The sequence below is a fragment of the Physeter macrocephalus genome, chromosome 9 (assembly GCF_002837175.3).
Source record: "Physeter macrocephalus isolate SW-GA chromosome 9, ASM283717v5, whole genome shotgun sequence".
Lineage (NCBI taxonomy): Eukaryota > Metazoa > Chordata > Mammalia > Artiodactyla > Physeteridae > Physeter > Physeter macrocephalus.
This window is the reverse complement of record NC_041222.1, coordinates 15,500,537-15,515,006: the sequence shown is the minus strand read 5'-3', so window position 1 is coordinate 15,515,006 and position 14,470 is coordinate 15,500,537. Positions and strand designations below refer to the sequence as shown.

Below are 14,470 nucleotides of genomic sequence, written 5' to 3'. Positions count from 1 at the left end.
TGGGAGTTCCCTTGTATGTTATTTGTCGTTTTTCCCTTGCTGCTTTCAATCATTTTTCTTTGTCTTTAATTTTTGCCAATTTGATTACTACGTGTCTCAGCGTGTTTCTCCTTGGGTTTATCCTGTGTGGGACTCTCTGCTCTTCCTGGACTTGGGTGGCTATTTCCTTTCCCATGTTAGGGAAGTTTTCGACTGTAATCTCTTCAGATATTTTCTAGGGTCCTTTCTCTCTCTCTGCTCCTTCTGGGACCCCTATAATGCAAACGTTGTTGCGTTTAATGTTGTCCCAGCGGTCTCTTAGGCTGTCTTCGTCTCTTTTCATTCTTTTTTCTTTATTCTGTTCCACAGCAGTGAATTCTATCATTCTGTCTTCCAGGTCACTTATCCGTTCTTCTGCCTCAGTTATTCTGTTATTGATTCCTTCTAGTGTAGTTTTCATTTCAGTTATTGTATTGTTCATCTCTGTTTGTTTGTTCTTTAATTCTTCTAGGTCTTCGTTAAACATTTCTTGCATCTTCTCGATCTTTGCCTCCATTCTTTTTCCGAGGTCCTGGATCATCTTCACTATCATTATTCTGGATTCTTTTTCTGGAAGGTTGCCTATCTCCACTTCCTTTAGTTGTTTTTCTGGGGTTTTATCTTGTTTCTTCACCTGGTATATAGCCCTCTGCCTTTTCATCTTGTCTATCTTTCTGTGAATGTGGTTTTTGTCCCACAGGCTGCAGGACTGTAGTTCTTCTTGCTTCTGCTGTCTGCCCTCTCTAGGTGTTTTAATAATATTGTGACTATTTAAAAAAACACAGCCCTGATCTTTTAGATAATTGGGACTTTGTTTTAAAAGAATTGGGAAGTAACAAGAGGTGAAGATATAGATGAAAAGAGAGGGGCCACATTAATAAAAGATGAAGCTTAACAATGGATACTTGGATTATGTTCATTATATGATGGGTACTTGGGGTTCTCTGTGCTTTTGACTGCATTTAAAATTTCAATTAATAAAAACTGGGAAAAAAGTAGGCAGAATTGAATGAATACCATAGATCCTGCAACTGCTCACCAAAAGCCACCAGCAGCAACAGATCAGCTCACTCACAGGGAAATGGAAAACAATACGTTAATTCCTGCTTAGTGAGGAAAGGCCCGCAAGGGGGACTTACAGAGAAGTGTTCTCCTTTGTTCCATTGAGGTGACCTCAGAAGAGGAAGTGGGTATAGGAGACAATCTCATCAAGGCCAGCAGGCAGTGAGCTGAATGCGATGAGAAAAATACAACGCAACTGAAAAACAGGCAAACATCATAGAACAAGGCATACCAGGAGGAAATACGTTCATGGTTCTTAACACAGGCCAAGATATACTCCATCTCATCAACAACTGGGGAAAAGTGAAGACCACAATGAGTTCCCACTAACTCCCACAAGACTGCTAAAATAAAACAGAAAAGCTGTCCAATGCCAAGGGCTGAAAAACGGGTTAGCAGACGCTTTTATGTGCTGCTGGGACTCTGGAGAAAACAATTTCGCATGATCTTAAAAGGTCCTGCCCGCCACCCTCCCAGCCACTGGTACATACCCAGTAGAGACGCTTGCTAGCATATGTGCACCAGGAAGACCAATTCCAGAAGGTTCAAAGCAGCATTTTTTTTTCTAACAGCTCCAAACTGAAAACATCCCAAATGTCCACCGACAAAGGATAACTATATTCCGGTATATTCATGCGGCGCAGCAAGAACTACAGTTACCTCATCAATATGGATGAATCTCTCACAGACACAGTATTGAGTGAAAAATCCATTTACTATAAAGTTCACTAACATGCAGGACTAACAATAATCATTTAGGGAAACACACATATGAGGCAAACTCATCAAAAAAGGGATGAGAGACAAACTTCAGGAGAGCAGGAGGGAGGGGAAGGTCATTGGGGAGGAGCATGGGGGGGCCATTAACAGCACTGGTGATGCTCTTTGTTCTTAAGCTGGGTGGTGGGTACCCGGATGTTATTATTATTTTTTTAAAAAACTAGTCATGTTTATTATTTTTCTTTAAAACTAGTCATGTTACAGATACTCTTTTGTATTTGTATTTCGTCATTAAAAGATGTAAAGAATGACTGGTCAGAGGACTTGCCAACACTGAGCAACTCAGACAAAAGACCAGACAACTGGGAGGATGAGTCCAGGGACTTCCCTGGTGGTCCAGTGGGTAAGACTCTGCGTTCCCAATGGAGGTCATTTCATACATTTAGAAAGATAGAGTTAGACTGTCTTGTCACAGTCTGCATTCTTTCCTGGGACCCGCCAATCTCCTAAATGATGTTTTTAGAAATTTGCCTGGGGACTTCCCTGGTGGTCCAGTGGGTAAGACTCTGCGTTCCCAATGCAGGGGGCCCAGGTTTGATCCCTGGTCGGGAAACTAGATCCTGCACGCATGCCACAACTAAGAGTCGCATGCTGCAACGAAGATCCTGACCGCTGCAACTAAGACCTGGCACAGCCAAAATAAAAAAAATAAAATAAAATGAGTCCCAGGTGAGCGGGTGCCAGAATGCCAAGAACAAAACCCCCAAGGAGAGGGCTGGGGACATCCAAGTCTCTGACGGCAGTGCCACTGGTGAATGGGCAAGGCCCAGATGTGCAGAGAAGTCTGAAACTTGGATGAATGGGTCAACAAAATGTGGCATATCCATACATTGGAATACTACTCAGCCTTATAAAGGAAGGAAATTCTGATACATGTTACGACATGGATGGACCTTGAAGACGTTACGCTAAGTGAAAGAAGCCAGACACAAAGAAACAAGTACTCTATGATTCCACTTATAGGAGGTACTAAGAGTAGTCAAATTCATAGAGACAGAAAGCAGACTAGAGGTTACCAGGGGCTACAGGGAAAGAGGAATGGGGACTTCATGTTTAGTGGGCACTGAGTTTTAACGTGGGATGATGAAAACATTCTGGAGATGGATAGTGGTGATGGTTGCACAACAATGTCAATGTACTCAATGCCACTGAACTGTACACCTAAAAATGGTTAAGATGGTAAATTTTATGCTACTTACATATTACCACAATTTTTTAAAATCCGTAACTCAAGGAAGGTGCAGCTGAGCAAGCAAACTGGTAGGATAAAGGAGAGGTGCCATCAGGCCTCCAGCAACCCCCTTGAGCACACGTAAGGTAGGACACGGATAACAGCAGCATTCAGACGGGAAGCGGGCATGGAAGAGACACCACAGAGCCGAGGGATGCCGACCCTGCAGGCACCCGGGGAGCCTGCCAGTCCACGTCCTCCCAGCCGGGCCAGCTGCCTGGGCAATTCCGACCCTGGGACCAGGCTCAGCGCTGGGAAACAAAGATGCTCCGGATGGTGCCACTGGTGGCACAGGGCCCTGGGGAGGTCACCCTCCAGGTTTCAACTTCAAGAAGGAAATTCTGGGCACTCAGCCAACTATGACTTTGGGGAAAAGAACTTGCAAAAATTGCTGAGACATGGTAGACAGAACCCAAATGCCAGAGATGCTGAAAAGCAAAAAGTTTCAGGAAAGACAGGGTGGTTTATGGCATGAAATTCTGACCCATCAAATTACAAAGGATTCTGACCTTCCCCAGGAGTTCCAAGGAGCACACCCTTCAAACAGGAAGGCCAGGTGTGCACCACATGGGCTGGGGGAAGAGCACTGGAGGACGAGTCAGGAAACCTAGATTCAATTCTGGCTCCACCACGCTTATAGCTGGCCCAGGACCAACTGCTCCCTGAGACCGTGCGTAAAGGGGATAATAACACTTTCCCGGATGGTGGCAATTAAGAGAAGTAACACAGATTCTGAGAGCCTGGGGGGGTAGGCATGCCTAACAGGTAAGATACCAGGTGCTTTGCCTATCAACCTTCAACCCCAAGAGACAGGTAGAGACAGGTATTACTACACACACACACACACACACACACACACACACACACACACACACAGAATGAGGGGTTAATTTAAGTAATCCAGAATAAGCACAACAAGAGGGCACCAACCTGGGTGAGAAGTATGTCTGGAAGGCTCGGATAGGAGGAAGAAAATTTTAAAAAATTAAAAAAGGATACACAAGGATGCACACCATGTTTATAAACATGTATGCAAAAGCACAAAGATTGAAGGAAGCAGCAAAACCAACCAGTTGCTATGCAGCAGGATGGGAATATGTAAAACGCTTTTCTCTGTGATAATTTTAGTGTTGTTCTATTAAACACTTTTCAAAAATGTAGCCTACTTCCAGCCTCAGTGTTGAAGAACTATGGGCCTCAAACCAGAATGCACTCTGGGCGAAACTACACTCACTGAATATGAGTACAGATGTGAATCCGAGGTCTGGAAACCCCAAGTGGCCTGGAAAGGAGGACACCCTTCTGAGGCTCAGGGTCCCCCACCCACCTCGGGGCCTCTGGGGCAGGCTCAGAACCCCGCCGCTCCCACCCCTCGCATGCCCAGTCCTGGGTCAGAGGACACAAACCATCTCCCGGCGGACTATCCGAGCTCGAAGCTAGAGTCTGCCTTTGCTCTGTGACACGGGCAAGTTTCTTATCCAGCCTGCTAAGCCCTGATTCTCCCCCTCACAAATCAGGGCTAAAAACAGTAACCAACAAAAGAGGTTCTGTGAGGGTCCAACAAAACAGTCGCTTAAGCAATTAGCACAGGACCGACACACAGTGGCCGCTGGCTCTTACTAGCCTGAGACCCTCCTCTGTGCTTTACAGGTTCCTCACTTACTCCTTCGAGACTCAGGGACATAGCTGGAGCTCATAATCCTCCCCGACCCCAAGGAGCCCCAAGTCCAGCAAGTGGGGTTTTCTGGCTCCATCCTCCATGCGTCTGCACCTGCTGTTTCCTCTGCCCCAACGCCTCTGGCCAAATCTAACAGCTGAACTCCCAGGCAACCTTCGGGACAACTCGATGTCACTTTGGGCATCAAACCTTCCCCAAATCCACTCCACAGTTCAATCGCTCACCCCCGTACTACCTCACGTGGGGTTCCGAGTTATCTAGTATATTTACACTGTCTCCCCTTCTAGACTGGGACTCTCTCCTACCTCCTGTACCCCTCCCGAACACTTCATGCAGGGTAAATGCTCAACAAGTCTATGCCGACTGAAGAAAACAAGTGGGCAAACAAAAACATTTTGGAAAACAAAAATAAACCAGAAATTAAAATCAAGTGCGACTAGTGAGATACATCCAGCTGCAGAGAGAAGCCAAAGAGGCTGCAGAAGGAGATGAAGGGGCCCTAGGGTAGAGGGGGCACACCTGGGATGCTGCAAGATCACCCACCTGCCTCTGCCAGATCAGCCCCAGCTGGTAACAGAGCCTGGGCATCCCTGGGCAGGCGAGAGTGGTCACCACCCCAAAGCAGATGTTCAGACCACAAGCCCTCAGATGCAAGGGGACTCTGTGGCCCCATCAACAGGACATTAACCTACCAGAGAGCAGAGGTGATTGGTGGGGAAGGGCTCCAAGGATGGGGAGCCCTCTTCTTAGCCAGGCAGTAGGTGGCACACAGCTCAGACGGCCACAGGGGGCTCCCCGCCCCAGCTAAGGTCCCAGGGACTGTAAAGGGGGGGAAAAGGGTCCCAGCCTAAAGAGACAGAAACTTGGGGTCTAGGTCCCGATTCATTTGTGCTGAAGGGGTGGGGAAAGAGACTATACTTTCATCAACCCATATAAAGTCGTCACTTAAAATAACATTCATATCTAAAATCAAAGAGAAAAGTACAGATGGACACACACACCACAATTTTAAAAGTGGTTATTATCTCTGATGAGATTTTAGATCTTTTTAACTTCTCTTGCTTCTCTATATTTTCTAATCTTTCTGCTGCCAACATGTTCTCCTGTGAAATGCAAGTGGGGGAGGAAAGCACATGCCAACCTGAAGAAAAACACCAAGATGAATCAGCAGCTGACCCTGCCCGCAGGCAGCTGCCACGGCCCGAGGAGGAAACCCAAGTGCAAAGAACCAGATTCCTGCAGGAGAAACGCTCCAGGCAGCGTGGAGGAGGCTGGCAACAGGACTCAGGCAGCGGAGAAGGACGGGACACGTGTTTTGAGGACAAACTGTGGGCGGGGGATTTCTGTGGTGAAGGAGTGGATTTTTTTCTAAGTCCCTATGCAAGAATGTAAGGGAAAGTTCTACCTCCCCATGCCCCCGCCCCCAACCTTTTGCTCTTTCAGAATTAAACAGACCTGTGCCTTCATCCACAACAGGGCACTAGCGACAGAATTCAATAAGATTATGCACGTGAAAGTGCTTAGCAAGTTAATATTTGTTCAGTCCTGGCCCAGCGCAGGGTCATGTTACTGGCACTGGAGAAGCTGGCAGACTCCCCCTCCCTGCATATTAACACCAACAATCCAGAAAATGGGGAACCAGAGTTAGAGATCGCATCTCTATCCCACTTGGGAAGGATGTTCACCACCCACCTCTCTTGCCCACTCCCCTCCTTCGCCAGCAGCCCTCCTTTTAAAACAAAGGTATTTAAAAAAAAAATACACAACCCCATGACCCACACAGTTATCCAAAGCTCCCCACGGTCTCATTCACGGTCTGGGGGGGTTGGAGATGGGGACAGGGTAAGCCCTGGAGGGCCACCTTGAGCCAATACCTTCCCTCAGGAGCAGGAAAAAGCAAGCCACCCAGAGGTCTGGGATAAGGCAGTGTGTCCATGGCAGCCAGAACCTTGGGAGAGGATGGAAATGAGGAGTTGCCTTCTCCTATTTCCTAGGGCCTTATGTAGCTCCCCATTTCTTCCCACCATTGAGGGTGAAGATACCCCTGCCCTCCAAGCTACAGTCCAGTACTCAGTCCCCCCACATTCAATCAAGCCCCACCCCTGGCCCTGCCAAACGGCACTGGGCTCTGTTTAGACTTCCTGGCACCGATTTTTTTGGGGGTGGGGCGCACACCGCACATGTTGCAGGATCTTAGCTCCCCGACCAGAGATCGAACCGGGTCCCTTGGCAGTAAAAACACGGAGTCCTAACCACTGGACCACCGGGGAATTCCCAGCCTTTTTTTTTTTTTTCTTTAATGTTCATTTCTAGAAAACTTCCCAATCACTTTTCACAGGCCAAAGAGGAGGCACTGAGATGTGTATAAGATTACAACCTACTAGCAACCCTTCAGCACCCTGCTGTTTCCTGAGGCTTTTCATATCCTTTTTGTCATGTAATCATCCCATTTTAAAGACCAGAAAATCGAGATTCAAGTAGCCCAGGGCTGCACAGCCCAGCTGCCAAGACTCAAACATGCATCTTCCTGCCCTGAAACTCTCGGTGCTTGCCCTGTACCATACAAGTCACTGCGGAGCTCCAGGGACAGTGAAAGCAACTACACCAAATAAAATACTGGCCAACGGGCTGTGCCCTCCAAGGCATGGGGGCGGGGGGTGCTAACCAGCCAGCCACACACCCTCCCGGCTTTCCACACAGAGCTGCTGGAAGACTGCGCACGCAGGGGAGGGGGGCGACGGGGCTGAGCAACAGCCGCGCAAGCAAAAGCGATGCCAGGGCTTTAGTCAACAGAGAGCTAATATGAGTCAACAGTGGGTACCGCTGCCAAGCACACTGATGGGATCTTCAGCTGCATTAATAGAAGGGGAGAGTCTCAGGCAGGCCGAGGGAGTCCTGCCTGCTCTGACCAGACCACACCTGAGGGCTGGGCTGGGCAGGGCAGGGCAGGGCTGGGCTGGGCTGGGCTACGGACACGGGGGCACCTTCCAAGGCGGCGCCAGGGTTTCTGAAGAGGAGTGGCTCAGGGTGGCACTCTGGTCTGTAGGGTGGAAGCTGGGCTTGGACAGCAAGCCCACTCCAGACTGCACATTACCGATGGATTTTTTTTAAAAAAAGATCCTGACTATCCACAGAAAAAGTTAAGAACGCGCAGGCATGCCAGAGGATGAGGCCCACCACCTGGGGGAGGGGTCCCAGGCCCTGTCATTTGCTTCCTCCTTTGTTATATATAACAGCTGGGTCGTGGCTTGACACGAGAAGTGTCCCTGACACAACAGGTAATCTAAAAACGGGGAATTCCCTGGTGGTCCAATGGTTAGGACTCGGGCTTTCACTGCCGTGGACCCGGGTTCAAACCCGGGTTCAATCCCTGGTCGGGGAACTAAGATCCTACAAGCCGCTCAGTGTGGCCAAAAAATAAATTAAAAAAAAATTTTTTTTAATGCACAAGGGACACTGGATTTGACATCCTAGAGCCTCAAGTGTCAAAGTCTCTGGGAAGTCCTCCCAATTCATCCACCAGCACCCTGTCCGGTGAGCCTGTCGTATCACTCAGCATCACTTAACAATAAAAAGACGCTCTGCTACACGTGTTTCCCAAGAGCCTCAAGGCCACCTCTCATTCACCTTTGGGTCCACAGCCCAGCATCTGGCACACTGGAGACGCCCAATAAATGGTGACAACTGAAAACCGAGGTGCCCCAGCACGATCACAGTGAGGGTGTTGTGTTCGAGGCAATTCTGGAACATAGGCATCCTGACTAGGGCTAATAAAATGGCTTATGACAGTGCATAACCACTGTTAGTATACTGAGGGACGAATTCTTGACGCTACCACCACCAGAGGGTTTTAATTACAAAAGAGTTATAGTTAGCCTGGCAAGTGTGCTTTGTGCCCGTGCAAGTGACTGGAGACAGACAATCCAGCTCAGGGAGATGGCGGTCAAAGGTAAATCCTGTGCGCCATGCAGCAAAGCAACCCCTGGGCCCAGGAAGCAGTAAAAATCCAGGAACGCAGGAGACCAGAATAATGACCAGTGGGACTAAATGCCAAAAAGGACAGCATAAAAAGTGAGCTTGGTGAAACGGGCTGAGAAGGAGCGCACATGCTACAGATTCATGGGGAGATGGCTGCCTGGAGCTCACCTTGTAACTCTGAGAATTAAATACAGGAACTAAGACTCTGATCTGGGAAGATGAGCACAGGAGACTGTGCGATGCAGTTCTAATGCCTGATAAATCTTTAAATCGATGAGTCGTGCTCACTGTTTATTCTTCTCCATCTTTCCTCCCCAAGCAAGGGCTCACATGACAAAAGCCAGCGTTTGCTCTGGATTTGCCTTTGGGCGGGGTATATATACATACGCGTGTCTGTATAAATAAAAGTGGGAGTTCACTAAATAACATCTTAAAGCATCAAAAAATCTGCCATTATGAGAAAACCTGGTGAATCCTTTTGTCAAGTAGCCTTTAATAAAGTGAAAAAACCTCTTAGGATGCAAAATCCCCCTCCCCTCACACTGGGCCAGGGTACCACCAGCTGCGGTTAAGTCAGCATTCCCGTCCCAACCTGTTCATTTGGGTACCTGTTTGGGTCTATTCACTACGCATGCATCTTACTGGGTTTGCATTTTTCATCCCAGAAACACCGCTTAAGCCTGTCGCACAAACCTGACAGAGCAATACATTTTATAAACGAATCACCCCCGGGGAACAGACAAGAAAACCATCAGCAATGAGCGTTGTCAAAGTTCCAAACCAGAGCATTCCTTTCCCAGATCCGAGATGCAGAATACGCCACATCCTCTCCACACACCAGCTGCCTGCTCCAGAAGCAACACACTCACCTCACCACTGGCTGCACCCCCCGCCCCTCCCGGCCCCTTCAGGCCTCCTCTCCCAGCTGAATAAAAGCTGGAGAGACCCGTCTTGGGGAAGCAGTAACATTTTAATACTACTGTAAAGACAACTGCTCTAAGCACTGGAATGTTGGCTCCTTTTCCATGAATAAAAAGGCCCCCAAAGGGTATTATCATAACAAAATGATATCCTATGGAGAGCACCAGGAACCACAAAAATAAAATCGCCATAAACTGATACTGTCTCAAAATTAAACCTACACAAGGAAACGTTAAACCCCAGGCCAGGCAGGCTCTCATTTTCCCATCTAAAACCCTTACAATCTTCCCAGTTCTCTCATGACGTCCAATTTCCCCCACCCGAGGAGGCCTAAATGCTTTCTTTCGAAGTCCCGGTATGTTATTTTTTTCCCTTGAAACCCTCTAGATGCTCTGTAACATTCATCTAAAGCTCAATCGTTGCTGTGTCCTCGGTCACACCCAAAGATTCCCAAAGGCACCGTCTGCCGCAGCGCCGGGTGCACAGCAGGCGCCCCACTAATGTGCGGATTTGATTTGATCAGATCTGGCCCCTTCGGCTAGAAAGACACATTGGTAGCCAGACGCCCAGGCGGAGACAGCAGCGCCAGCCTAGCTCTCTGCCGGAGGGGGCGGGGTGCAACCACCTGTGGGCGGGTGGCCGGGGCTCAGGCCGCGGCGCAGCTGCCCGGGAGTGCCTCCGCGGCTCCACGCACAGACCCCGGGTAAAGTCCGGCGCCCCAGGCCCGAGAGCACCCCGGGGCAGACTCCCAGCGCCCCAGCAGGGGCTCCGCCGGTGCAAAGTTGGCCTGGTCCGCGAGAATCCACTCTAGAGTTAGCTCCCAAGTCGCCCGGCCGCCTGTGAGGCAGCGAGCCAGAGGGGCTCTTTAGGATGGGACCGGTGTGTGTGTGGGGGGGCGGGGTGGAGCACCGAGATGGGAACACAAGAGAGAAGTGGTCCCCCGACTCGCTCCCAAACTTGGGGCACCTGCCGGCCAGCAGGCGAGGGGGATTCTCCGCCTTGCCGTCCCACCAAGGCCTGGTGGCGAGTTTGTCGGGGCAAGCGGGCCATCCCATGGCAGCCCCGCATTGCTTTGAGATTTTCTAACCAATAATCCAGCACCGAGAAGGCCGATGCAGGAACCTGGGGGATAGAAGGGGAACACCAGTCACCCGCGCCAGGGGGCGGGGACTTGGGACTCGGGGGCGCGGGCCAGGGATGGGGCCCCGGAAGAGAGCAGGACGGGGTGGCCCGAGAGGGAACCAGAACTAGGAGTGCTCGCAAAAGGGGGAGGGGATCCCGGAGAGGTACAAGGGGAGCGCCCCAGATGGAAGCATCGGGGGAAGGGAGCTGCCCCAAGGGCCGCGGGGTGCCAGTGTCCCGGACCGGCCCCGTCACTCACCGGCAGGTCCACGCTCACTTCGGTCCCGTCGAGCAGGAAGACGCGGCAGTAGAGGGTGGCCTTGGAGGCCCCGGCGGCGGAGATGTGCACGGCCGCGCAGCCCATGAGCAGGGGCCCGCCGCCAGCCGGGAACACGCTGCCCCCGGGCGCGGCGGGCAGCGTGGACACGGCGGCGGCGGCCGGGCCCCCCCGCGGACCCCCGTCGCGCTCGTCCCCCAGGCCGGCGGCCCCGCGCCCTGCCGCGCCCCGCGCGTAGCGCTGCATGGAGCGGCGGCCAAAGGTCCGGCGCAGGAACCGCAGCATCCTGGCTGGGGGCGTCCCCTGCCTCCGCCCCCTGCGCCGCCGCCGCTGCGCCGCCGCCCAGGAGCGCCCCGCGACGCCGTCAGTGCAGGCGGCCGCCCGCGCCGCCTCCCGCCGGCTGCGGACCGGGGCTCGCTCCCGCCGAGGACGAGGCCGCGCTTCGGCTGCCTGCGGGGCGCGCCGGCCCGGCCAGCGCCGGCTGCGAGTGGCCGCGGGCGGGAGGGCGCGCTCGGGGCGGCCCGGGAGCCGTCCCGCCGCCGCCTCCGCCGCACCCGTCCCCCCGCCGCCTCCGCCGCCACGCGCCCTGCCGGGCCGGCGGCCTGCGCTCGCCGCCAAGGGGCCGCTCCCGACTGCCGGCCGCGGGCGGCCCGAGGACTGGGGGGGCGCGGGGGGCGCGGGGGCGGGCTGCGGGCTGCTCCCGCGCCGCGCGCCGGCCGAGGGCCAGCCGGAGCAGGGCGCCTGCGTGCTCCTGGCGCGCTCGCTCCCACTCGCCGCGCCCAGGCCCGAGGAGGCCCAGCCGAGCGCCCGCTCCCCAGGCGCCTTCTCCTGCGCCCGCAGCCCCCGCCTCCCACCTGGGAGGCTGCACCTACAGCCGCCGCCTCCGCCGCCACCGCCGCTACCGCCGCCGGGACTGCAGCACGCCCTCCTCCCTCGGGGCTGCGCCGGGTATTTGAAACCGGGTCTGTGCTGCCCCCTGCCGGCCCGAGCGCCCCCTGCTGCTGTAGGTGTGCTCACGTGTGTACACGTAGGTGAGCACACACGTGTTTCCGGCGCTGCCAGCCCCGAAGACGCCGGAGAGTCTCCCCTTGCCTAGTTAGGAAAACGGGCTGCATGCCCTCGGGGGAGCCTTGCCTGGGAGGCCGGAGAGAGAAGTGCATTAAGCGAAGGCCCTACCAGGCCCTCACTTTTCCCCTTCTGGAAAAGGATAGGGGTGAACTAGGTAATCTACCAGGTCGCTGCTACTTAAAGTTCTGTCAGTTTAAGATCTCAGAGCTGGAAGGGCCCTTTCAATGGGCTCATTCCAAATAAGGAAATTGAGGCCAGGCAAGGAGGGGTGTACTTTTCCAACCGACTACACAGAAGAACACCTTTCCTCAGGGAATTCGTGTCCAGTATCGAGGCAGAGGCCTGCATAAATAGCCGTAACTGAGAAGGCTAGTAAAGCGTGCACAAGTTACTGAGAAGCAGAGTGGAACTGAGGCATGAGGAGGATAGTATAGGACACACAGAATATCGGAGGCGGAGGGAAGGGTTTATAAACGGTGCCCCTCAGGTATACATGTTCAAGGCCTGGTTCAGGGAGAAGTGGGTTTCAGTGTGGCTGAAAGGAGGTCAGGCCTCTTGAGAAGAGTAACACTGCTTTGTGTGTGTGTGTGTGTGCCTGACACTATGCTAAGCCCTTCCCATTCATCATCTCACTAAATCCTCAGCACAGCCTGGTTCCATAGTCGGTTTTATCCCCATTGTACGGAGGAGGAAATTGAAGCTTAGAGAGCTTAAGAGACTTGCTCCAGATTTCATGGTTAATAGGGGCTCGTTTGCTGGGATTTAAAGCTGTTGCTCCTACCCACGGCCAAGCTGAGGCATGTGACATGATTGGAAAGCGATGATGGTTTCTGAGAGGCCTGGACGGAGGCAGTGGCCACAGCAAAGGGGAAAGAGAAAGGGAGGGGTGAATTCAGGAGGCATTCCAAAATCGCCATTTACTGAGGATCAGGCACTGTCTTAGGTGATTTCATGGATGATAGTTTCATTATCCTCACTCCAACCCTTCCAGGTAGTTCTATTTGTCCCCATTGACTTAGGTGGAGTTTGGGACTTCTTAGAGAAGTAATATCCTTGCCCGAGGTCTCAGAGCGCCTGAATGGCGGCAGCCAGTACCTTCACTTGTTGCCTAGTGTTTCCTTTATGACTCTACAGGGATCTACCAGGTGACGGTGTATTCTGAGGGGGCACCTGCAATCAGCCTTCCAATACCCACTCTGCTCCCCTCCCTCAAGACTTAACTTAATAGAATACCATCAGCAAGCTGGTGTTCAAAGGTAGCCCAGTCTGCTTACTGGTTTCTAAGGATAGCCCATTTCACACTATATAGCCCAGGAGTGCTGTGGTAGACTGAATAATGGCCCCCCAAAGATGTCCACGTCTCAATCCCCAGAACCTGTGAATATCTTCCCGAACATGGCATAAGGGACTTTGCAGATGTGACTAAATGAAGGAGTTTGAGGTGGGGAGATTCTCCTGGGTTATCTAGGTGGGACCAATATAATCACAAGGGTCCTTATGAAGGAGGCAGGAGGGTCAGAGACAGAGAAGGTAATGTGACAATGGCAGCAGAAGTCAGAGTGATGCATTCAGGAGCCAAGGAATGCAGGCAGCTGCTAGAAGGTGGAAAAGGCAAGGAACAGATTATTCCCTAGATATTCCAGAAGGAACGTAGCCTTTGTTTTTAACACAGACTGTGTAAAATCCATCTCTGACTTCTGACCTCCAGAATTGTAAGATAATACATTTGTGTTATTTTAAACCACTAAGTTTGTGGTGATTTATTCCAGCAGTGATAGGAAACGCATACAAGTGCAGTGTTAAATCATATTAGTTTGGTGCACTACAGTTTTCAAAGCCTCTTGGCACTGTCACAGTGCCATCCCTCTCAAAGTAAGTGTCACTCAATTTGCAATTATCCTCTGTCCTTCTCTCCTACTAAATGCTGAGCTCCATGAAGACAAGACTTTTTCTTATTCATCATTGTATCCCCACCCAGCACCTAGCCTGCTGTCTGGCAAGTAGTCTGCGTTTCAATAAACGCTCATTGAATGAATGCAGGATCACATTACATTGTCGTAATAGCCCCGTGGGGTAGGTATTGCTTTTGCCTTTTAGAGACGGAGAAAATGAAGACTGGAGTGGAGCCCAGACTCACACTCATGTCTCCTGACTCGAGCTCCCACGTGCTACCGACAATACCATGTCACTGAGAATCCCATGGGGACTCCAGATTGCTTTAATTTTACCTGTACCTCCTCTGTGCCAGGCACCGTCACCTAACTGATCTCATTCAGTCCTCGTCACAATAGTGATTTAAGCACTGTTTTCTCCACCACACAGAGGAAAAACAGAG

General features: G+C 51.7%; 1 protein-coding gene across 6 annotated transcripts in view; it reads right to left on the bottom strand.

Annotated features, from left to right (window-relative positions):
- The window catches only part of EPB41L4B (erythrocyte membrane protein band 4.1 like 4B), a 146,898-nt gene extending 135,546 nt beyond the window's left edge, over positions 1-11,352 (bottom strand). For all 6 annotated transcript variants that reach the window (XM_028493695.2, XM_028493693.2, XM_028493694.2 and 3 more), the window contains exon 1: positions 11,050-11,352. In XM_028493695.2, the coding sequence (XP_028349496.1) occupies positions 11,050-11,352 (303 nt within the window). The remainder of the gene's footprint in view (positions 1-11,049) is intronic.
- Between the last annotated feature and the right edge of the window lie 3,118 nt (positions 11,353-14,470).